Below are 25762 nucleotides of genomic sequence, written 5' to 3' on the forward strand. Positions count from 1 at the left end.
TGCTTGACGAAACGAAGGATTTAAATATTCTTCATCTTCTAGATGGTTTGTTCATATTTTCAGGTAAAGTGGCTCATTGTTTTTAATTAAAAGCTGCAGCATAAAGTTTGAGTTTTACGTTACGTTTACGTCGCATCTTCTTCTGTGAGTTTACTGGCTGGTTGTAAAGCAGACATCCAATTACTGTCTGACTCATGTAGACCTGGAGTTTCCCCATAATCTGCCTGTCCAAGTGCATGTAAACATGCTGATCGGATTACTGACAAAATCTGATTTTCTGCAGTTATCAGATTATTAAGTGCATGTAAACGCTCTCTGTAAGCGCTGTGTCCAGTGTTTCAGTGTGAGACGTCCTTCACCTGCTCTGTATTTCATCATTGTTAAAATGAACGGTCTCCAGCTCGTTACGCCAGACTGAACCGTCTGCTCTCAGCTCCATTTGGCACATTTCAACACAAAAGTTCACGAACTGAAGACTTTTATTGTTTTATTCCGTCTGTATCTCAGTCTCTTCTCTAAACTGCTGCTGTTAATCAGCTCCAGATTAGAGCACATTAAAGTTTACAGCACCACAAACTCTAGAAGATCTGCTCTGTCAGTCTAAACGCTACCAGCAACGTGTTTCATCTGTCTGTTCAATCTGAGGAGGATCTTTCTATATTAACCCGTCCAACAACTACATTCACTGTGATTAAGTAAAATGTGTGCTGATTGGTCTAAAGTGATGAAACTTCGTACAGTTATGTCTTTAATGAACCTCTAACACTACATGATTGAGTGTTTTTAGTTTCACAAAGTTGAATTTTCTTTTGTTTTGGTAAACATCTGGAGCCCCACGTGACCAAAAGATACTCAATTTTCAGCTGTATGGTTTGTTCAGTTTTTAAACATTTTCCTTTTAGTTTAGAGAAAATAAACCACAGACACATTTCAGACATTAAAGGGTTAAATATTTCTCAATCTCAGATTTAAAGATACTGAATGTCTTTAACCGTGTTTTAATGCACTGCTGTTGAAAGTATTAATAAATAATAATTGCATACAAAAGCATTTCTGTGTGTTTGATGTTTTGTTCTAAATGTTTAAGGTATTAGAGCCGGAGTGACACACAGGGAGCACGATCAGCGAATTATTAATTTAAGTGAACTGGTTAATTATGTAATTATATATAGAGCCATCAACACTCAAAGAATCTTGCATATCAATGACCCAAAACAGAAGGATATACATGCTTATAGCCAATAGAACTTTATTTATATATATATATATATATATATATATATATATATATAAATAAAACTTTATGTATGTATGTATGTATTGTTTGTGTACACATTTTTTATATATATATATATATATATATATATATATATATATATACACACACACACACACACACACACACACACACACACACATACATACGCACACACAATTCACTTCAAATTAATGTTTTACACTACATATGGTCTGATATGTACTGGAGAATGATATGTAAGGGAGAAACACTTTTGAGCACAGCAAAGATGTGACTTCTATTTAGTAATATTTGAGATAGAACTTGTAAAATGACTGATAAAAAATAGACATTGCTGGTAGTTAAGATAAATAATTTTTAATAAAATTCGAAATAAAAGAATCATTTACACCTGCAACAGTATCTCCTTTTTTGTTTTTTATTTTCTGATGACATTTATTTCTACTCTTATACTTTAACCTATGTCTATTTTTTGTCTATTGTTTTCAGCCTAATGTATGGAAGTTTATGTGCAGTTATACGTCTTGCTACTGAAACACTGCAATTTCCCTTCGGGATCAATAAAGTTCTATCAATCTACCTACCTACCTATCAATCCATCTATCCACCCATCTACCTACCTATCAATCCATCTATCCACCCATCTACCTACCTATCTATCCACCTATCAACCAACCTACCTATCAATCCATCTATCCATGAACCTATCTACCTATCAATCCATCTATCCATGAACCTATCTACCCATCAATCCATCTGTCCATCTACCTACCTATCAATCCATCCACCTATCAATCTATCTATCCAACTGTCCATCTACCTACCTACCTACCTATCAATCCATCTACCTGTCAATCTACCTATCCACCTATTTACCTACCTACATATCCACCTATCCATCCAACTATCCATCTATCTACCTATCTATGTACCTACCCATCCAACCATCCATCCGAGCACAGCCACTGTCTTTGACATTGTGTGAAAATTTCATGATTCTGCCAGTAGAAATGCAGCAAAATCGCTTGGAATTAAATCTCTTTACATTAACTTACATTGAAAGTAAAGAACGTTTCCTCTCCTTTAAAGTTGCCATTTTGAAGATACTTTGTTTTTGTTGGACGCCGACGATGTTTAAGCTTTTTGTCTCATCGTGTTCTGGATTCAAACACTTTTTACATGTAACGACTCAGTTACTGTGTTTATCTATGCTAATGTCCTTCAGTCCATGTTCATAGATCACAGAGAGCCATACAGAGTCAGAAACCACAAAATCAGGTCTATTAGAGATTCTGAACACACTGAGTTGAATGTGGCGATTTAGGCATCATGCTAATTGGTGGGACATAAGCTTCCATTATTGTTAGCTACATTAGCCTCGTAGCTCCAGTGCGAAAACTAAAGAAGCAAACTTCAGACTCCAAACACGTCTCGGCTGATCGACTCAGGGTGGGTTAAGAGGGACGAAATGGTGTGAATCCGACTGAAGCATCGCTTTAAGAGAAACAGTAAACAGCATTTCCTGAAGAAACAACAGCAAAACAAACAATCCTTTAACAGACACACGGAGGAAGGAACGAGTCTGAGAGCTGCTGTTTAAGGTTTTTTTGTCCATTTTATATATTTTTTTATTCATTAAGGAAAAGCATAATTACTACAAATTACAAATGACACTAATAGCGAATCACATCAGCCTACAAAGCAGATATCATGATATTAAATGTTATACAAGTTCTCATTCAAGTATTTTACATTTTCCGTTTTATCTTTTTTTTGTTCTTTTTTTCTTCATTTTTCACAAGCCCAAGAGAATATTATGGTAGTGAACTATTAACATTTCTTTTTTTTCCTCATTTTTTTTTTTAGATATCCTTACACAGCTGTTGTATTTCTATGGCTTTATGGAATCTGTCCTGGTTTTTCCCCTCAGACTGTCTGAGCTCCAACACTGAGGCCAATGAGAGAGAAACGGCGCCCCCTGCAGGAAAAGGCAGGTAATCTTGCCCTTTCGCTCAGGCTATTGGTCCATTAGCAGCAGGAGAAGAAGCAGCTCACTGGTGGAAAAGAACAGCCTGGGGAAACAACAGAGGAGGCTTTTCTGTTTGTTGCGTTGCCTGTCTTTGAGTAAACGACTCTTTTAGTAACGTCATTAAAAGTTCTCTATCAGCTTCCCCAAATTTAACCATTGCTCCCTAAAACAAAAAAATAAACCTCTCAACTAGCTCTGCTTTTTCAACCACTGTGGTTAAAGTAAAACAAAAACAAAACTAAACATTAAGAGATTAAAACTACACGGCCTGACATCGTTTCGGGATTCCACTTCAACGATAATCTCACGCTTTACACAGGGGGGCTCGCACCATGAGCCGAAATTCAGAACCAGAAAATCAGTCTCTAATTTACAATGGAAAATACATCTGTGATTGAAAGTGGCTCATGATGCAAATCATTTTTTATACTGTCCAAAAGCTGCTCGGCATAAACGCCGAACGGCTGGTTTACTCAGTGAAGTCTGTCGTTTTTCTGTCGTCCATAATGCCAGAATTCCTGCAGTTATTTTTCCCTTTACTCGCGCTGTGGTGATGTTCCCCTTACCTAAATAATGTGACACTGAAACATTTTCTTAGCATCGCTACAACACAGCATCAAATTAAAAAGCATTAAAAAGTTTATCAGGGACAATAAAAAAAATATAGTACGTACACGTGTAAGGCAAATATATAATCTGTTCTTTAACCAATGAGTTCAACAGAGGCATGTGGTGTTTCTCTTCAATTCACACAACCAGCAAGAAAACTGCAAAGATGTGTCTGATACTTGTTCTATTCGACTAAAGGTGGCGCCGTGTTTCCCAGCTGTGTTGAGGATTATTAGATTGAAGCATGAGTCAATCGTGGCCAATCCAGCCTGGACCAATAAGCCTAGACTAATCCAGCATGGACTAATCCAGTCTGGACCAATCACCCTGGGCCAATCAGCATGGGCCAAATACAGGTTGGGCCAAATCCAGGCTGGGCCAATCAGCATGGACTAATCCAGCCAGGGCCAGTCCAACCTGGACCAATCAGCATGGATCCAATCCAGTTTGGATGAGTCAGCCTGTGTCAGACCAGTTTGGATCAGTCCAGCCTGGGCTAATCCAGTGTGGATCAATCAGAATAGCTAATCCAGCCTAGGCTAAACCAGTTTGGATGAGTCAGCCTGGGCCAGTTCGGCCTTGACCAATCCAGCCTGGGCCACTGAGTTTGGGCTAATCCAGCCTGGGCCAGTTCAGCCTTGACCAATCCAGCCTGGGCCACTGAGTTTGGGCTAATCCAGCCAGGGCCAATCAGGCTAAAAGCTCTCCACATCCTCAAAAACAGGGTCCCAGGTCAGTCGATAACCTTGAGCTGTGCGCTTTTTAAAGTCTATATTTTATTATTATTTCTCCTCCGTCATGCTCGTCACTGTAGTCCGTGTGTATTTGTCCCGTGTCTCACATCACGTCCAAAAGCACCAGCAGCTCCACCAGATTCACTGTGAAAGCCTTTTTTTTTTTCCTCCTCTTCACTCGTTCTTCAAGTAATCGGGATTAATTCCAGTCCTTGAAGCGTCTGAATGATGATGATGATGAAAGAATGAAAAACTGCTCACAGTCCTCGAGGCAGAATGATCTTAGCACAAAGAACCACAAGCACACCCAGGTTAAGAAGCTTCTGTAACAGACCATGTGACGCTTTGGAAGACGATAAAGAAGGTGAAGTGAGAGAACACTGGCGGCAGGGCTGGGGGCTGGGGGCGAGGGGGGGTGTGGCGTCTGTGTAAGATGGAGGTTTGCATAATCGCAGTTTTAAATGCTGTACAATCGACGGTTAAGGTGGCCGGCGCAAGTTAAGCAGAGAAAAAAAACCCATTAAAATAAGGCAACTTTCAATGATCTCGCTCAGACTGAGGGATGGCCAACGAGTCCAGGTTCTAGAAGAGTTCTCTTTTCATTTTGGCCCTTTCTGCAGATCCTGTCTAGTCAAAGTCAACTGTTCTCCAAGCAGAAGTTTCCAACCCACTGGAGGAGAAAATCAGCCATCTTTCAGCCAATCACACGGGGTCAGATGAGGGGGATAATAAAAATAATGAAAAAACCATGGGGCCACTGACGATGCTGCGGTCCATCCAGCTACGGCACCACAGGGAAATAAAATAAGGTGTAGAGGGGAAAAGAAAAAAGGTAATAATAATAATTATTATTATAATAAAAATTAAGAACGGAACAATTTCTTATCCCTTCAGTAGTCTCTCGGTCTCAAACCAAAACAAGGGCTTTCGGATGTAAAAGTGGGGAGAAAAAACCAAAACAAAACAAAAAATAAAAAAACCAAAACAATAATAATGGAAGAGCCTTGATTTTGTTTTTTTTCACAAGCCATTTGTCAGAGTTTTTCATGCTTGCGGTGCCGGTTGGACCCCGTGGTCAGAGGGATTGTGGGTAGTGGGCGGTTGGGTTGGCGGTTACTTTGGTGGCTTTGTGTCGGCGGCTCTCTGGCTGGCGTTTTTGGCCTCGTCTCTGGGGGGCGCTGAAGGACCAGCGGCGCCCTGGCTGTGGGTCCGGCCAGAGGGGTGCCGACGACGTCCATCTCCACCGGAGAGCCTCTTATGACCACCATCCTCTATAGGGGGCTGCAGAGAGGACAAAACAACATTCAGTCGCTGAGGACAGTGTAGGTCAAGGGTGACCAGTCTTATCTGCAAAGGGCCAGTTTGGCTGCAGGTTTTAAATGATCCAAACAAGCAGCAGCTCACCGGATTCTACTTGTTTAATCAACTGGTCAGTCTTCAAACCACTGACCATGTGAGCTCCTGCTTTTTGGAATTAAAACCTACAGCCACGCTGGCCCTTTGTGGAGAAGACTGGACACCCTGCAGGGGTTTAACACATTATACACACATTTTCAGGTTCAATTCTGAGGCCAAATTGATTTCCAGGTTTGGTCTATTCCAGTAAAGCAAGAGATCAAGGGGCTTATAGGCATTCCAGTCTCATCTTGACACAATGTTTAGTTTTGTCTTCAACACAAATGGACCAGTAGAAAACTGCTTAGAATAATTAAAAAAATAAATACAAATTAAAAAAAAAAATAAAATTATCAGCTGTTCTAATATTGTTGGACCTGCTTTGATACGACTGATGAAAACATTCTTTTAGGAGTCTCTCAAAGAACAGGGTGGCATCGAAGGAACTGCACTAACGTGGTTTGCATTCTCTCTAAAAGATTAAACTCGTCCAGTAAAGACTAGAAATTTCTCTTTTTTTCCCTCCACAACATCCATTACCTGTGGTGTACCACAAGGTTCTATTCTAGGGCCAATTTTATTCTTTCTATATGTGCTCCTGTAAAGTTCCATCTATCAAAAACAAAACCTTTTTTATTTATTTTATGATACACAGCTGTAACTCCCACTGATGAGTAAGACAGGGATCGTGCCTTCTCCGTCTTGGTTCCAATCCTGTGGAACATCCATCGGGTTCTCTTGTACTCAGCACTTACATTTCACCTGAAGACTCATCTTTTCTGGTCCGTCTCTCAAACTAATATTTTTAGTCTATGTCTTTGCAGTTATACTGCTCTGTTTACCCGTCTCATTATGTTCTTCATTCCCTTTTCATATTTATTTGGCACTTATTTAACCTTTCTGGATATTTACCTACGTTATCTATAGCATTGCTTGATTAGCTTTTACTTTAATGACCACACAGCAAACTGGCCAACAATTCGTTGCTGTCGGAACAAAACCTCCTCTATTTTTGTCGTTTTTCAGTTTTTGACATAATTTGAAAATGCCTGTTGTCCTTTATAATGGGTGCAAATTTCACCATCAATGGACCAAAATAAACGGCCCAAAATTACTCAGAAAAAAGTCTGGTTCCATTGACTTACATTAAAAGTAAAGCAGGTTTTTTCCCTCTCCTGTAAAGTTACCATTCTGGAAATACAAGGTTTTGTTCCGACAGCAGCAACATGTTGATTTAACGTGTGCTTTACAAATAAATCTGTGAGCTTCTGCATTTAATGACGTTTCCCCAAGCCGCAATTCAAAAGGCTCACGTTAATCTCTCCTCTCGCACACTTACATCCACTCTGAAGTCTTCTAGACGTCTGAATTTGCTTAAGCACTCCTGCAGCTTGGGGTCGATCTCCAAGGTCTTTGCCTTGGAATACTTGAGAAATGCCCAGAACTTCTCAAGTCCGTACAGCTGACCTGTGAAGATGGAAAACAAACAAGATGACGAACAGAATCAGCTTAAAGTGCCACGTTTTACTGACAGAACCTCTATAATGCACTGGTTGCATTAGTTAGTCCTGTTTCTGCTGATCTGTGAGGTTTCCTACCTGCTTCATAGTCCCTCATGGTCTCCTCCTGGAAGTCTTTAAATATATCCGGCCTAAACTTTCTCTCCAAACCGTAGCTGTAATACCTGAAGAGACACTCCAGACCGTATCTGGGAAAGACAAAACCTCAACATTATTAAAAAGACCTTGAGCACATTTGAGGCTGTGTTAAATTGATAATTATATGCCTGTAATAATTCAAAATTTAGTGACTAGTTCAGAATTGAATCAGAATGGTAAACATCTGACAAAGAAAGAGCATGAAATAAGAACAGGTTCACATTGTGATTTAACACCTATATAAAAAAACAAACAAACAAAAAAATCCCCCAGTTTGCCTCCTTTACCCAAGATGTTCATCAGCCAAGACATGTTCGTTGTTTTGTTACAAGGCTAAAATGTTTAAACCGCACCTTTCAGCATTGAGTGACCTCAAACAGACTTGCTAGTGTGGTTGACACTGTATTACAAGCTTTTTCCATTTTTATAGGTAACAGTATGTAACATAGTGGAAAATAGGGCTGGGCAATATAACGATATATCTCACTATCATGATAAATTATGTCACAATACAATACAGTATGCTTTTCTGAACATACTGTTTATATCGTCAGTTCTTACAGAGCACTGACCTACTGCATGCTTCATTAAAAAGAGAGCAAAATTAGTCCCGTTTAACTGGATTTAGTACCAAACAGAATAAAAATCACATTCAAGCATTCAGTTTTTGATTGTGTTTTTTTTTAATGTAGCACTACTGGTTCTTTTTTCTCTGTTCCAACTGATCAGATGTCTAAAAAGATTAATATTGTTAGATATCGAGTATCATGAACATTTCTTGAAGTATTGCGATACTATATTTCGGCCATATCGCCCAGCTCAAAACATAACATGTAAAATGATAGTGGCTAAAATTACTGTTTATCAGACTTTTTAGTTTATTAAAACTGATATCGGTGACCTTTTTCATATTGGTTGGGTGCTACACTTAAGCCCAATCCCATTTCACCCCTCGCCCCACCACTTAACCCCGAGTTCTCGTCTAGGGGTAGAGTGTTCAGATTTTTGTGGAGATAGAGGTGTAGGGCAAAGGTTCACTCCAAACAGAGTGTTAAGAGGAAAAAAAAAGAAAAAAAACAGTAAGATGGCTGAATAAGAGACCAAAGAAACCCACAAATGTGAGAATTTTCTCTTAACAAAATGATGAAAACCACTGTATTAACCTAGTTTAATGTTGTTTGTGTATTATGGTCCTTTTCTTCATAACAAACAAAAAAATCACTAGTAGTTGCTGATGTCTGGGTAGGTAGCTAGCCAAGTTTCCCATTCCACCTTAAGTGGTGTAGCAGTAACATTTTCGCACCTCAGGCATCAGAACTGCTGAACCATTTAAGGTGGAACTGGAAAATTCGAACAAGAAGCTGGAGAATAGCTGACTTCAGCTTCATATCACAGAAGAATTAGGGGTGATAAAGTAGATAATAGTAGTAGTGAATGATGTACAGTAATCACTGAGTAATTTCTAGTAGATGGAGTAATTTGGAGTAGATACTAAATAATTCATAGCAGATACCGAATAATTCCTGGTAGACACTGGAAAACCTAGAGTAACTTTTCAAAAGTGTATAGTAGTGAAGAATTCATAGTCTCTGATTAGTTTATATTAGTTTCGGAATAATTCTTAGTTAATTCTGTGTAATTCAGAGCTGTTACTGAATGAGTTTTGAGATTAGTCACTGATTAATAAGCCTCAGAAAGCAGCCGTCATGTAGCTTCATTAGTCCTGTAGCTCCAGGACAAAACTAAAAGAGCAAACTTCAGACACCAAACCCCTCAGCGCTCTGTTTACAGACGCCTGTACCTGTATCCTTCCTTTCCATCCTCAATGGCCAGCTGCCTGAACTCCTCGTACATCTTCCTGTTGAAGTGATCCCGCAGGAAAAATGACCAGAAGCGGAAGAGCGTGTTCATCTCCTGAGACTGACCGATACCCAGACGCTTTCGTTCTGCAGGAAGAGATGAAGAGCAGGTTCAGGATTAGCTTTGGTGCGAGTTCAGCAGAAGAGGAGAAGAGATAAGGGATAAAGCTCTGACGATGCCGTACCGTTGAGGCAGCGCCGGCGGTATTTGTGGTAGACGTGTTGGGTGAAGCCGTTCTCCTTCAGCAGCTCGTGGGAGGGGTGCTGGAATTTGGGCAGAGATTGGGGGGTGCAGCCGAAATTACTCAGCGCGGGGGTGCCTTCTGACGGACTGGCGTTAGAACTGCAGCAGAGAGAGGGAATAAAGTTAAACTCACTCTGAGGTTCATCACTGACTCAGCACATCCTTAAACATCTCATTTTCCATTTGCAGTAAATTTGTTAGGAAATTTAAGTTTTTTTTCAGTTTTCAATCATCTTTATGTTATTTTATGTTTTAAATAGTCCGATGTTATTTTCCATTTTTCATGTGTTTTGTTTCTTTTCGTTTTTCTTTTATTTTTCCTTCGTGTTTTGTGTGACGTGTTCCATTGATTGTTACTGACTATTTTGTAATGTATCGTCTACTGGACGCCAGGAGGAATAGTGGCTATCAAGACAGCAGCTAATGGGGATCCTAAAAAAATAATAAATAAATGTGTATATATATATATATATATATATATATATATATATATATATATATATATATATATATATATAATGTCAACCTTTGCCAAAAATGTAAACTCAAAAAAAATGATCGACATTAAAAGATACATCAAAGTGAATTAAAACTAAAGTAAATGTAAAATGTGTCGTTCTGACTGCAGTGATGGACCTCATCGGTTAAATGATCAGCTCAGAGGAGGAAAATAAAGAGACTAACAGGTTAAAGATGCTACAGTGAGGTTAAGAGGATGTTACATTATATTTTGAGTTATTCTATTTTTCTATATGGCCTTTGCTGTGAGGATTTGATTGAGCATTAGTGAGGTCAGGTACTGATGTTGGATGGTCAGCTCTGGATCTCTCCAGCTCATCCCAAAGGTATTGGATGGAGCTCCATCACTCCAGATAACACAGTTCCACTGCTCCACATCCCAATGCGGGGGGGGCTTTATACCCCTCTAGCCCACGCTTGGCATTGGACATGGGGACCTCAGGCTCATGTGTGGTCCCATTCTTTTGGACAGTGAGAGTGACGTCCAGCTGGCTGTGGTACGTGTGCGTACCTGACTGATGCTGTGCGTGAACGATGTTCTCTTGAGTCCATCACCCAGCCCACGTGACACTCCATCGGCGGGTTCGAGCTGTGCCTCGTCTTCCTCTTACGTGGCGTCTGGCACAAATGTAAACAAAGACGGTAAACAATCACATTAACCCCTAGAACACCAGGGGCGTATCAGACAGCATCTACTACGAATTATTCAGCATCAACACTAATTATTCAGTGAATACTACAAATAAATACACAACTACTATAAAGGCAGAACTTAATATATAACAATAACTATACAGCTGTAACATACAGATCCTTAGAGTTTAATAGGATAAACAAAACCCAACATTAAACTGATTGATCAATGACTTGTCACCAATAACAACTTTAAGGAGCTAAAAAGTCTGAGATGGATAAATATGAAATACTGGCTGATATAATTTTATAATCAGTTTTAGTTTACTCAGACTTCAATTATTAAAAACCTGCAAAAATCAACATAAAAACAGGCAAATAAAGATGAACTCTACAGGTAAATAATGAATTATTAAACTAAAAAAATTTATATTTTATATATATATATATATATATATATATATATATATATATATATATATATATATATATATATAATTATTTTTTGTTTTTTTTTAGTTTCTACCTCCAAACTACGGCAGTCCGGCAAGGCCATGAGCAGCTGCCATAGTTTTCTTCATTGTTATCTTGGGATAACAAGTTAATTATCTTGTGATCTCAAGTTAACAACTTTGATTAGTATCTTGAGATTACAAGATACATTATCTCAAGATACGTTTTTCTATCTTGAGATCACAAGACAACCTATGTTGTCTTATGCTGATATCACAAGACATTAACTGATGATCTCGGGATAACTTTTGTCATCTTGAGACCACCAGATATGTAACTTGTTATTTCAAGACAACAATCCAGAAAATTCTAACTACCTCATGGTCTCTCCGGACTTCCGTACCAAAGAATATCTTGACGCTTCTCAACAAATTACCAATTAAAAAAGTTTAAAAGGTTAAAAAAACACAAGTTAAAAATATTAAGAAATGAAGCTGTTCAAACTGTTTTCTTATAAAAATTATTACAGGAATGAAAAAATATCAGCGTGCAAGAAGTTATGAATGTGTTAGATGAAGGACAAGCAGCACTGAAGCACATCAAAATTTCATTACTGTCAACACATTTATTTTAACACCTTTGCACTGATTTTCTTTGTAAAATAATCTAATTTTGACACTTTTGGATTTGAGTAAATAAACTCCACATTTTAGTCCCACTGTACAAAGGATGCGTCACCTTGGCGTCAACAGGTCGCCCCTCCTTGACGACGGGGTAGAAGCGCGGTGTGTGTGTGGGGTCTCTGAGGTGGGGCGTGCGGGGCGTGCGAGGTGTGCGGGCGCTGCGGTAGCTCGGAGAGTCGGGCACGGCGGTGGGCAGCGAGCGGGCGATTGTCGACGGCTCTGGAGCTCCAAATAGCTTATTGGCCAGAGCGTCTGTGGGGACTGAGGATTAAAAAGAAATTACAAATTAGAAATTAAACTGCAGTACTGACAAATACGAACAGGCAGAGTGTGGGAGAAAGAGAAAGGGAGAAACAGGGAGAAACAGGGAGAAACAGGGAGAAATAGGGAGAAACAGGGAGAAACAGGGAGAAATAGGGAGAAATAGGGAGAAAGGCTATTTTAAACACCAAAGCTCTACTATACATTAATCTTCCTGTAACAAATTATTATTCAAATAAAATGGCTTATTACTTTTAAAATACATAAAACTTTTTGCTTATTACTTGACAAAAAGGTAATTAGTCATTATTATCATTATTAAAAATAGCTTTGATAATAATGATAATAAAAGGGGGGCAATGTGCTGCTATTTTATCATTATCGTGATAAACATGGTTTACTGTGATATGCTGTTCTGAGCACTGTGTATATCCATAAGTACTTAAAAGAACATCAAACAACTGCAAGTTTCTTTCAGAATTAAGCTCAATTAGTCCTGTTTAATTCAGTTCAACACAACATAATATATGAAATGTTGAATAAAAGTTTTTTGATGGCAATTTTTTACACTATTAGTGCATTTTGTCTAAATAAATAAATAAATCATCCTCTAAATATGTCTTTACGTATCATGACACGCTATTTTTTCATATCACTCACCTCCAGAACAGCACTTTTGTTATTTTAAATAATACAATAAAATGGATTAAATAAAGCCCACTCACTGTGCTGCGGCCGCGGGGGTCCGGGGGGCACCTCCTGATTCGGATCGACCGGAGGCTCCGGGGTCAGACAGTCAAACTGCTCACGGCTGATCAGGTGGACCTTCTTGAAGTTCTCCACCTCTTGCTGCTCCCACAAACACAAACACTTCAGTTAAAAACCCTATAATCGAACATCCTCAGACATGTCGATATTCATTAATAAATTAATTTATTATGGATTTCTTATTAATTTATCCTGCTTGAACATATAAATGACCCTATCAGAAGGCATTTAAAGTGATAGTCCACCAAAAAAATCAAATTTACCACAAATGCAGTCATCAAAACAATGTTTGGTTTAGTTTTAGCACTGGAGCTATAGGGCTAATGTAGATAGCAAGTAATGGAAGATAATACCCCACCAGACAGGATCACACCTGAAGTTCAGTCTCAGTAATAGACTTGATTATATGGTTTCTGACACTACACACAACTGTTATCTGTAAATATGGACTAAAGTGTGAACAAAACTACCACTAACTACCACTTTAAGGATTGAAATGTGGAATTAGGAGCCGTCGGGAGAAGCAATTAGTAAAATTCATTCTTCATCAATAACATTTTCTCTTCTGTTTCTCTCCTGCAACATCAAAACTTCCACAGTTTCAAGCCTTAAATATCACAAACACTAAACGTTCAAGCTTTTTTTACAAGCATATCTTTCACGAATTTGAACAGTAAAGAAATCTCACCCCCTGTAAAGTTACTACCACCAATCTGTGCGGCTCCATTATCCCCCAAAAACCCCCCAAGAACAGGCCGAGCGGTCCGCGTGGGGTTTATTTATCAACACGCCAGCCCCCCGGCACGTGAAACGGCACAAAGAACGGCAGCACAAAAGGCAACAACGGCCGCGCAGGACCGTCCAGAAACAGAAACAGCCAAAGGCCAGGCCTTTCCCAGCCCAGAAACAAACCACAGAACCTGGAACGTGTTAGAACGACCCACTTAAAGAACATTAAAGCCAATTAAAAGGAGTTAGCTTAGCCATACGTTTACTGCTGTATGTTCTAGCGCCCACATTTACCACTGAAATCCCACTGTGGGCCACTTTCAAGGGCTTTCCAGCCTCAACAGAGAGCCAGAGTAGTTCACAAACTGCACTTTACAGGCCTTTATAGGACATTCAAGACGAAACTGATACAGAATTCTCCATTAGGAAGGCATGAAAATGAGAAAATTTTATTTTATTCATGGGAAAACTCACAAATCCATAAACATTTAACGATATTTTGCCTGTTGATTTTAATTTCACTCATTAATTATGGACAAAGGGGGTCCAGATCCAGTTTTCTTGTCCCCAAATCCACTCAAAGTCCTTTAATGTTCACTATCGGCTGATCCTGAGCTGATATCCGATCTCTGTTTTATAATAAAGTCACTGTTCAGGTAAGACAAGCTAGTATGTTGATTAAAACAGTGAAATCGCTTCATTTTTAGTGAGTAAATGTGACATTCTGGACTGATGTGTTTGATTTTTTGGCCATGTATATTTTTTGTGACCATTTTACAGTGATTATGATCCAGTTTGATTGACGTCCCTGATGATTTACATTATTATTCTGCAGTGAATTTACTTCATTTTCGATATGTATGGAAATATACACTAAACTGCATTCTTGGCAAATAGTTCTTAAAAAAAAGTTTTTTTTTTACCATATACATATACATAGAGGTTCTCCACCAAGAGAAGAACGTTTTTACCATGCAAAGAACCATGTATGCATTTAATGTTGTCATGGGTCCAATTATAACCATCATCCCCTGAAGGAAGAAAACATTTTTAAGGGTTTGACGTTTTTACTGAGGACTAATTTTGTCAAACACCCATTTGATAGAAGAGTGGACACATTATGATTCCATACAGCTCTAATGTGTGGAGTAGCAGCTCCTTTCTCTCGGTTTTGAGCGGCGCTTCTGCTACCGTCAGTTCAAAACCAGAGCGTCATCACCTCAGTTTCATTTTTAACCACTCGCAAGTGAAAAACATGGTGGGAATGTGTTTTGTGTCCGGTGGCGTCTCAATCGCAGTAAGTTAACTCTCTTTCTAGCCCAAAGCAGGGGAAACACTGGACCTGCCGATATTATTAACAGTTTCCATTTACCACTGTAGAATACAGGCTGATTCAAAAAGATTCATCCGATTTCAAAATTATTTATTTCACTTGTAAATCATTACAGATCAATGCAGTGAACTGTAAATGGTCTAAATGAGCATAAAGTTTATTATGTAATTTTATAAGGTCTCAGTATGAACCTCCTCCAGCTGTACAGACAACATCAACACCATAGTCAAACTCATCCCATACTGGATTGAGCGTGTCGGGTGTCGCTGCACTCACGGCTCTTTCAGTGCAATTTCGGAGATCATCCAGTGTTGTTGGGAGTGGCGCATAAACAGAATCCTTAACGTACCCCACAAAAAAGAGTCGCACGGCGTGAGATCTGGTGATGCTGACCTTTTTCTTGGAACTTTTCTTGCTGCTGGAGGTTCACTGCCATACTGACAGTCAGAAACTCTATGACCCCCTCTTTCAATTGGATTGTGATTGGTTCCCAGGCACCTCACGGTTGTAAATTATGGCGCTTTGAAATCGGATGAATTTTTTTGAATCACCCTATACATCCCGACAAAATACCGGTGTGAAAACAGCAAGTTTGGAATTGAACACTTCCTTTAAAAAAAAAAAATAATAATAATAAATAAAAGTAATGTGTTAAAACAGCGGCATCACAGTGGTTCATACTACACAAAATCAGTGTATAAAACCCCAATATTTACCATTTACTACTTTTTACAAAATAAAAAATGGGAAAAGTCCAGGTCTAAATGAGTCAGTCTATTATGGGATTTCTGTCTAAATACAGCATAAACAACTCTAAATCCAACATAAGTCACTGGTGAGCTAAGTGACCTCGGCCCACCTGTAAAGAAACCCTCACAGTGTAAAATACTTGCCGCGGTTTTCTTTTTAACGTGGGGTTGTTTACTGGTGGTGATTCTTTTGGGAGTTTTTATGGCCTGTAATTTATCATGGCTTTAGTGTTGAATTAAGTCTGCAGACTTTGATTTGTGACCAGCTTTTCTCAGTGCAGTTCTGTTTCCACATGAGCACAAATGAAGGGAAATGCAAGATAACAGATCGTCGGTGTACATTTACTGAAAAACGTGATACCTCAGCCTATCAGAGCCTGTTCTGATGGGCTACCCTGTAAATGAGAGTCCCCCTTAACGCACTCCAACTTTAAATTAAGGCTGACTGACTGATTGATTGATCACCACCTGATCAATCAGCTCCTAAATCATTTGTATGATTAGTGTTCATGTGAAAGCCTCCTTACCTTAATGGTGGCGTACTCGGGCTCGTAGATGTCATGCCACAGGTCCTGCTCGTAGTAGAACAGGCCGTCGTTAATAACCTTGGCCAGCTCACTGGTCAGTTTGGAGCGCGAGACGTGGTTTCCGGTCCGGTCTCCGCCGGGGTGTTTCCGTAGGTACGGCGGCGTCTGGGTGACTATGAGAATCTTGTTGACGTCTCGGTCGTCGATCTCTCCATCCGAATCCTCGTCTGACCAGTCCGTGAATGTGTTCCTCCGGCCGTCTATCTGCTCCATCTCCTCATCGAACATGAAGTCCAGCTCCTCCGGTTCGTCCTGAAGGTCTGGAGGTGCCGGGCCAGTCTGGACCGGAGAACGGGACTCATCCGCCTTCTGTAACGAGTCAGTCACAGCAGTTAAAGGAGGTGGAGCAACTGCTTTGATGTGTGGGATTTTATATGGCATAATTTTTATTACACCATGTAAAATAACGTTATTTATTACGTTCGTGTGGGCTAATGTATCAAAAATGGTCGTAATTCATGTCAGCCTGATCACTTCCCATCCTCTTTTCATGTCTTAGAACAAACAGGCTGTTTTTGTTACTGTCTCTTTAAGAATTTATGTAAATGAGCTGTTATGAGCTGTTATGACTGGCTGTGCCGTTCAAAAAGCAGTCCGTGCTGAAACACAGCTTATAACCACAGAAATAAATAAATGAGGAGACGGTGACTGGATTAAATATGAGTGGGAAAGCTCACAACTCTCAACATGGCGTCTGTTTACAAAGTAAGTCCTGCCCTTTAAGAAAATCAGACTTTCCTAAAAGGACTTTAGTGTGTGTGGGCGGAGCTAAACTGCAGTAGTCTGAACAGACAGACATGACAAAATCAACTAGAGGGGGAAAAAACTTTTGTGAAAAAGATGTTGCATTGTTATTCCAGGTGGTTGTTAACATATTGCTTCTCTGTTGCTATGGCATCCCAGGTGGTTGTCGATGTGTGTGTATATACACACACACACACACACACACACCGGCTAGTATGTGAGTCTGTATGTAATCTTAACCTTGATTAACACAACGTTAATTCAATTAAGATAAAAATCAGATTATTTTTTAAGATAAGATTATTTATTATTTTTGCAGCCTACTTTTCACATATGGACTTGAGAATAAACCGTACATTTACAACATTTCACAATATTTACATATTACATCAAACACCAAAAAAAAATAGTTTCAACAGTAACTACGTTGGTTAGTTTACAAGGCGTTAGCTTTTTTTTTTCAATTATAGCATTAATTAAAGGTAGTATTAATCATAACACGACACGAAAGCTGTTTAATGTGCTTTGAAACAAAACTTCATATGTTATTTAATTTGATTGTATTATTTTATTTTTTTTTATAAAACAGCAAATTGATGCTTTGGGAAATATACTGGTAAAAAAGTGCTGTGAAACCTGAAAGTTCTTAAAAGTGTACCTTTGGTCTGGCTGGAGAGGGCCGGGGACGCTTCTTCACCTCGATCCAGGACTCCGAGTCCAGGTCAGGCAGACTGGCCGATAAACCTTTAGGCATCGTCTTCAGGTTGCTCAGATCCTCCTGTTTGGGCAGATCTGGAGTGGACGCTCGCGGAGAAGCTGCAGAGAAACGCACTGACCGTCAGGACAACTTAAACAGGAGTGAGTTCAACTTCATAGCTAAAGATTAAACTGACCTCAACACACCTACACATTTTCAGACTGATGCTGGCATTGAAACTAACTGAAAGTAATCAGCTTTACAGAGATAGTTCAGCCACATTTAATCTAGTTTGTTGTCTGATCTTTGCTTATTTGAAGCTTCCATTCCACCTTAAATGGTACAGCAGCTACATTCTGGCGCCGCAAACCTCAGAATGTAACCGCTGCACCTTTTAAGGTGGAATGGAAAAGTCGAACAAGCTGGTAGTGAATAGGGAAGCCAACCTTAGCATCATTCCTCAAGTGTGAATGTGTTAGTTTCTCTAATAGACTTGATTATGTGGTTTTGACACTGTGACTCACTGTTATCTATAAACATGGACTAAACTGTTTTTAGCTATGCAACATTTTGAATGATACACTATATGGACAAAAGTATTGGGACGCCTACTAATTACTGAGTTCAAGTGTTTCCATCACACCCATTACTAACAGGTTAAGCACACAGCCTTGCAGTCTCCACAGACAAACACTGGCAGTAGAGGGTCGTACTGATGAGCGCAGTGACTTGTAATAGGATGCCACCTCTGCCACGAGTCAGTTTGTGAAATTTCTGCGGAAGACCGCGCAAACTCAGAATGAGGCCGCCGAGTGCTGAAGCACACAGTGTCTATCTTCTGTTGAATCATCACTAAAGAGCTCCAAATTTTCTCTGGAAACAACATCAGCAAAAGAACTGGGCGTTAGGAGCTTCAAGAAATGGGTTTCCATGGCTGAGCAGCTGCACACAAGCCTGAGATCAAAATGAGCCATGCCAAGTGTCGGCTGGAGGGGAGTAAAGCGCCGCCACTGGACTCTGGAGCAGTGGAAACGTATTCTGTGGAGTGATGAATCAGCTTCTCTATCTGTCAGTCTGATGGACGAGTCTGGGTTTGGCGAATGCCAGGAGAACGTTACCTGCCTGACTGCACTGTGCCAGCTGTACAGTTTGGTGGAGGAGGGATGATGATATGGGGCTGTTTTTCAGGGGTTGATCTAGAACCCTTAGTTCCAGTGAAGGGAAACCTTAATGCTTCAGCACCAAGACATTTTGGACAGTTGTACACTTCCAACTTTGTGGGACAGTTTGAGGAAGAACCTTTCCTGTTCCAGCATGACTGAGCCCCAGTGCACAAAGCAGCTCCATAAAGGCCTGACTGGGTGAGTCTGGTTGGAAGAACTTGACTGGCCCTCACAGAGTCCTGACCTCAACCCCATCAACACCTCTAAGATGAGCTAGAACGGAGATTGTGAGCCAGACCCTCTCGTCCAACATCAGTGTCTGACCTCACAAATGCTCTTCTGGATGAATGGGCAGAAATTCCCACAGACACTCTCCAACATCTTGTAGAAGCTTCCCAGAAGAGTGGAAGCTGTTACAGCTGCAAAGGGGGACCAGCTCCATATTAACACCTATGGATTTAGAATGGGATTCATAAAAGCTCCTGTAGGTGTGATGTGTAGATGTCCCAATACTTTTGTCCATATAGTGTACCTTAGAGGTGGGGATCATTCTCACTTGCTTAAGCATGTTGCTTTTAATTTCCTTACGTTCTTCATGCTGTTTATTTTATTTACGTACAGCACTCGTGTATGAAACGTGCCGTATAAACAAACTTGCCTATGTCATACAGTGTTTAACGCTAATACTGCTAATTAATGAGTTGTCCATGTTGCCATGTTACTGACTTTCAGCCAAACTATCGATCGAATGGTCTCACTTGGCTCACCTAACTGCTTCTCCACAGCACGCCGGGGTATAAACTCCGGGCAGTTGATGAGCTGGGAGAAATCCGTCTGGGAATGCTCTGGAACGGAGAACCCGGGCAGAGGCCATTTCTCCGGCTCCTCCTTTCGTCGGATTTTCATATCGATGATCTCCACTTCCTTGCTGTCCTTCAAAGCCTGAAGAGAAGCACACATACAACTCGGATATGAGACCTCATTCAACACTATACGACCTTAAACACCAACCAGTTTAAATCAAATTAACTGAAGAACATTCAAACAGGGCTCCAGAGGTGGGCAATACTGCAAAATGTATTATCACGATACTTACTTGATACATGATGTGTCACGATATTTTTTTTTATGACATCTGATAAGTCAGAACAGAGAAAGCACAAAGGGCCACATTTTAAAAACATCAAAAACTCAAAATTTCACACACTGAGCTGCACTAAATCCAACTAATTGTGCTCCAACATGCAGTTGGGAATTGATTTCCAAGTACTGACGAATCCATGATAAATAATCTGGCCCATGTCGGGTATTTAGATTTTTTTTTTAATTCTGTTAATCCTTTCCCCACTCTGTGTGTTCATGTACTGTCCCCTTAAAAACTTACTACCGCCGTGTATCACGCGACTCCACCACGTCCAGTTCGCGACATGGAAGCTAAGGCTGTGTTCACACAGCAGGTAAAAGTGGCCCAAATCTGATTTTCTCACCAAATCTGATATTTTTTGGTTTGGCTGATCAGATAATCTTTTAAATGTGATCTGTATGCAACATCAGTCTGAACAGATCAGCTCCTAAACTGACCCACAGAGCAAAAGAACAGAGCGTCACGCTGCTTCACGGCTCATCCAGAGGTAAACAATCACGACCGCCAGCGAACGCCAGTCGCTCCCGGAGGATCAGCTTCATCTTCACCAGCATCACAGGAGCCATCATGAAGCTTCACTGACTGACAGCTGGGCTCATCACCCAGAATGTGTTGGAGCCGTAAAAAGGGCGCGGTCACTTCTTTGGTTCGCGTCCTCGGATTCTTTAAACTTTGCTTTCAGACTTTTAACTGTTCTTCGACGCTGCAGTCTCGTTCTCCTGCGGCCGCATTCGGACATTTCTTTAGAAATCTCTTGGAGGGTTTTCGGATGAGTCTCTTCTAATTATTAATCTCAGCAGCGCAAAATTATGACGAATGTCGAGTTGGATTGATGAAAAATTGTGTGAATTCCGATCTGGCTGTTGAGACGATTTACATTAAGATATGCAGAACATACAGTACAAACCTTGTCAGTGAACTATGAGGGCAAAACAAACAAACAAAAACAAAATAACCGTTCATTAACCGTAATCGAGGTAAAATATTCAATTAACCGTGATATTGATTTGAGGTCATATCGCCCAGCACTAATAAACACATTTATGTTCTTACAGTGTGTAAGAGAATGCGTATCAATAGCTGTCTAAGGAAATACGTGATGCTCACTCTGTTCCTTGTAACAAACTGTACGCTTGCAATGCAAAACAAATCAATGTAAATTTTTAAACGTACTAAGACCCTCACACCAAACCAGAGCATTTTCTGTCTAAACACTCTAAAATACCGGGAAGACGACAAAAGAGGAGGAAAAAATGCATATAGAGCAGCAGCGATGATGAATTGATCATTTTCCTTTTAAGCACTGCAACTAAACGGCGCACACCCCTCATAAAAAGACCAGAACCGAAGCTGTATGGCGAGGGTCCGGGAATATTTTGGTCGTTCAATTTTTCATTTCAAAACCAGTATTGAAAAAGTGGAAAATGGGTCAGTTCTCATTTTTGGTTCTGTTATTGTCAATGGAAAAATCAATAAGTAGCTTCGTTTTACAGTTTCACAAAACCAATCAGAAAAAAAAACAAAAAAAATAATAAATAAAAAGAAGAATAAAAAGGTTCATTTTTCATTTATCCTAATTCACCATTTTCTCAGAAATAAGGTGTTAAAAAAAATGATAGACATGAAAGATCAGGTATGAATGTTGACAAGACAGGCCCAGTCCTGGTATTTTGGGAGACTATATGACGTTTTTATAGGTGTTTGATTATCTGATGTAGCTACTCTATCAGCAAAAAGCTGAAGCGATACGGCGAAGAGACCGTGAATACAGTAAAGTCCCATCATCAGATGTGAACTTGGTTATAGCAGCGGTGTTACAGCTCCAGACTTACCAGTTAAAGCTGTGAGCTGTACGGTGTTGTCCTTGTAATACTGTGGCAGCTGAACTGGCTCCTGTTTCGGGAAAGGAGCTTTAGAGGCGCGGAACGCAGAACTGCGCCCGGTTAAAAGGCACATTGTTGTGGTTTAATGACGTTAATGTTGTTCTGTTAGTCTAACACGTATGTATGTGTTACTGTGCTACTCTGTAGCGTCGCTGGCGTCTCCTTCACCAAGACGCTCATCATTACGACTGAAAACCATTCAGTCCTCCGAGCGCTGCACCAACAACCAGCGCCTTCATTACATTAAACTAAACTCTCACGGCAGGACTCTGCACAACACCGACAAACAGGCCTGATATCTGAGCTTCTGAGACCAAACGCGCGCTCGTCTATTTCCTGTTACGGTGATAGACTTTTTTATTTGGTTAAATAAAACACTACTCTTTATTCCACTGGTGCTTGTGTGTTATTTATGATTAGTTTGTGAAACTGTAAAACAAACTTTTTTTCACTGACAATAAAGCTACGTTCACATTACAAGCCTCATCACTCAAATCTGATTCTTTTGCTCAAATCCGATCTCTCTGACAGGATGGTTCACACTCGTTTAGGTAAGTGACTCAAATCTGTCATTAATGTGACGAACCTGCGTCCTGAAATGACCCTCATGCGCTCATCCTACTCAGTAACGTCACGTGAATGAATCACGTTCATCATCAGCACAAACTAACGAGCAGAACGAGCTTCGCTGAGAAGATCATTAACTCTGATCAGCTCTCAGCTTCATTATTAGAGCGAGACGAAGGAGAAAAAGGTGAGATGAGCTGCTTTTCCACCGTTTACAGGCTTTAACTTCTGTTCGGCGCTGTTGCCATGGTAACGCTGAATGATGCGCAGTGGAAAAAAAAAACACATGAATTCTGATCTGAGCGTCACATTAAGGTCACAAGGCCACAAATTGGACACGTATCTGATCTAGGACCACATATGAAAGTGGCTCAGGTCGGATTTGAAAAGATCAGATTTGTGTCCACACAGCACTGAAAACATCAGATCTGAGTCACATTAGGGCAAAAAATCAGATTTGTGCCACTTCAGCCTGGTAATGTGAACGCAGCCTAACAGAGCCAAAAACGAGAACTGACCCATTTTCCCGTTTTCAATGCTGGTTTTGAAATGAAAATCGAATGACGAAAGGATACGCGCACCGACGAGCAATTCTGAAGGTATTTCCATCTGTCAGTGGGGGGATTCGAGGGGGGGATTCGAGTGGGGGGATTCGAGGCTCTGCTTCTGCTTTTTGCTCCTCTAATTAGAAAGAGGCTAAGAACATTTCTTTACCCTCTGCGATTTGTGTCATAAGCTGTTGTGCTCTGCTACAAACCAATCACCACATTGATGGACATTTATTTGGACTGCAACCATGACAACAGAGCTCTGATTGGTTAAAACGTCAATCCAATACAAAAAAAAATTGAGCAAGCTCCAATTTAAAATGTACCTGGCGTCACGAACACTTTCAGACTCGCTCTGAAAGACGGCTTTAACATGTGCGTGTTTCGAAAACACGACGTTTGTTTTGTTTTTTTGTCTGTAAAAATCGGACTGAGTGAACAGTCTTTTAGTCTGGAGCTCTGGGAGGTAACTGGTAAAGGAGATTAGCAACAGACCTCCAGGATGAGGTTGATGTCCGTGGTCAGAGCCTGGACGCGGTGGAAGCTGGCGATGAGCGCGACGGGCAGGAAACCCTCCTGATCCATCTTCCTCCGCAAGAAGAAGTCCCTCTCCAGATTATCCACGCTGAAATAATACTCACTGCGGCACGAAGGGAAAGAAAACACTGCTCGTTAATGATTCTCGGGTCAGCAGGGTCAAACACAAACATTCAAATCTTAAACTTCCTAACCTGATTTATACATTCTTTAATAATAATTACAGGAGCTGAAATTCACACAATGAAGAGAAGAAGCTAAAATCAGGAAAAATGCTCCAGGCTGGTTTTGTCCACATACTTTCTTGCATGTTTTGAAATATCGATTAAAAAACGATTTTACAGAAACACTAAACCTAAAATAAAACGGCCAAAATTCACATAAAACGTCTGCTTTTTTAAACAAGTACTGATGGAAACATTTGCTGAATAAATCATGTAAACGTAAACGGAATAAAGTCACAAGCCTGATCAAACAGTTGAGAGAACTATACTTTAAAAGTAATTCTGACTTGTATCGAATTGTCACTTAAACTACTGTAGGGGTGATTATTCAACGACTAAAATCGACGACCAAATGAATTGGCAGCTAATTTAGTAGTCAATTAGTTGGTGACGTCATTACGCGTCTTTCTTGCTCTCACTAGGAATGTTCTGACCTCTCACTGGAGGGCTGACAACAGCGCGACGGCTGCCCCAAGAACAAAATCCACAAAGGTGTGGGAGCATTTCACACTAAACTCAGAAAACAAGGTTGTCAGTTGTGCTGTTTGTAACGCCAAACTTAGCTGGCACGGAGCTCATCCTCCATGTCGGAGCATCTGAGGAGGAAACTCGTCGACTCACTGGGTGAAGAAGATTCATCTCGGTAAGATGCGCCGCGTCCCAAACCGCATACTAGCACACTAAATAGTGTGTAAAAATAGCGCATAAACATTAGAAGTGCACTCTTTAGTGTAGTGTGTGAAGTACAGAAGTGTGGTTTGGGACGCGGCGGTAGTTGTGCTAGCGAGCTCGTGAGCTAGTGTTAAATTCAGTCCTGCTTCATGTTCTGAGCCGAGCTGGAACAGTTTCTGTTTCGAAACACAGGTTCTCTGGAATCGTTAAAGGAGCTGGAACAGAGAAGCAAATAACTATTATTCACAGCGACCCTGTTCACTTTCCAGAGCGCGGCGTCGTCTTAACATCGAGGCCAGCGGTGCGTTCAGACAGCTCTGTTCTCCGCTAACGGTGGCCACCACTCGCAAACAGTTTCAGGAGGTAGTTCTCAGCGAACACACGGGGCAGCTGGACGAAGGGTTGAAACGGAGAGTTTACACAAAACTGAATTTAACGGGGGCGGCACGGGGCAGTGGGTGGCGCTGTCGCCTCACAGCAAGAATGGCCTGGGTTAGATTCCCGGCGGGGTGACCAGGGTCATCTCTGTGTGGAGTTTGCCTGTTCTCCCCGTGTCTGCGTGGGTTTCCTCCGGGTACTCCGGTTTCCTCCCACAGTCCAAAAACATGCAGTCAGGCTGATTGGACATGCTGAATTGCCCCTAGGTGTGACTGTGTATGTCTGTCTGTCTGCCCTGCGATGGACTGGCGACCTGTCCAGGGTGTATCCTGCCTTCCGCCCAATGACAGCTGGGATAGGCTCCAGCACCCCACTGCGACCCAGAAGGATAAGCGGTTTAGATGATGGATGGATGGATGGATGAATTCAACGGTTCATAGAGAAGTCCGCCGCAAACGTTCGCCACTTTCCCATCCGCTCCGTCGGAGCGCGTCTTCTCTGCAGCGGAATACCTGCTCTCAGAGGAGAGCGACACTCTCTCACGCAGAGAAGCTGACTGCGATTGTAGAATTTAGTTGAGTGTAGACAGACAGCGGAATGCACACAGCACAGACTGCACTGTTTACATTCACAATTTACATTTAGATTGATTTTTCTATTTACTTGATTAAACGAAAACTGATTTAGTTTCGTTAAATTTTATT

At 40.7% G+C, this 25762-nt stretch overlaps 1 protein-coding gene across 2 annotated transcripts in view; it reads right to left on the bottom strand.

The window, feature by feature from the left end:
- Nucleotides 1-5315: 5315 nt before the first annotated feature.
- The window catches only part of larp1 (La ribonucleoprotein 1, translational regulator), a 64983-nt gene continuing 44536 nt past the window's right edge, over nt 5316-25762 (bottom strand). For both annotated transcript variants that reach the window (XM_036587447.1, XM_036587446.1), the window contains 12 exons: nt 23743-23887; nt 19873-20047; nt 17904-18061; nt 16442-16810; nt 13061-13184; nt 12130-12335; nt 10817-10923; nt 9728-9885; nt 9485-9629; nt 7624-7733; nt 7365-7492; nt 5316-5911 (listed from right to left, as the gene is read on the bottom strand). In XM_036587447.1, coding sequence (XP_036443340.1) covers nt 5744-5911; nt 7365-7492; nt 7624-7733; nt 9485-9629; nt 9728-9885; nt 10817-10923; nt 12130-12335; nt 13061-13184; nt 16442-16810; nt 17904-18061; nt 19873-20047; nt 23743-23887 — 1993 coding nt within the window. In that variant the 3' untranslated portion in view covers nt 5316-5743. The remainder of the gene's footprint in view (nt 5912-7364; nt 7493-7623; nt 7734-9484; nt 9630-9727; nt 9886-10816; nt 10924-12129; nt 12336-13060; nt 13185-16441; nt 16811-17903; nt 18062-19872; nt 20048-23742; nt 23888-25762) is intronic.

The sequence above is a fragment of the Colossoma macropomum genome, unplaced genomic scaffold (assembly GCF_904425465.1).
Source record: "Colossoma macropomum unplaced genomic scaffold, Colossoma_macropomum, whole genome shotgun sequence".
Classification (NCBI taxonomy): Eukaryota; Metazoa; Chordata; class Actinopteri; order Characiformes; family Serrasalmidae; genus Colossoma; species Colossoma macropomum.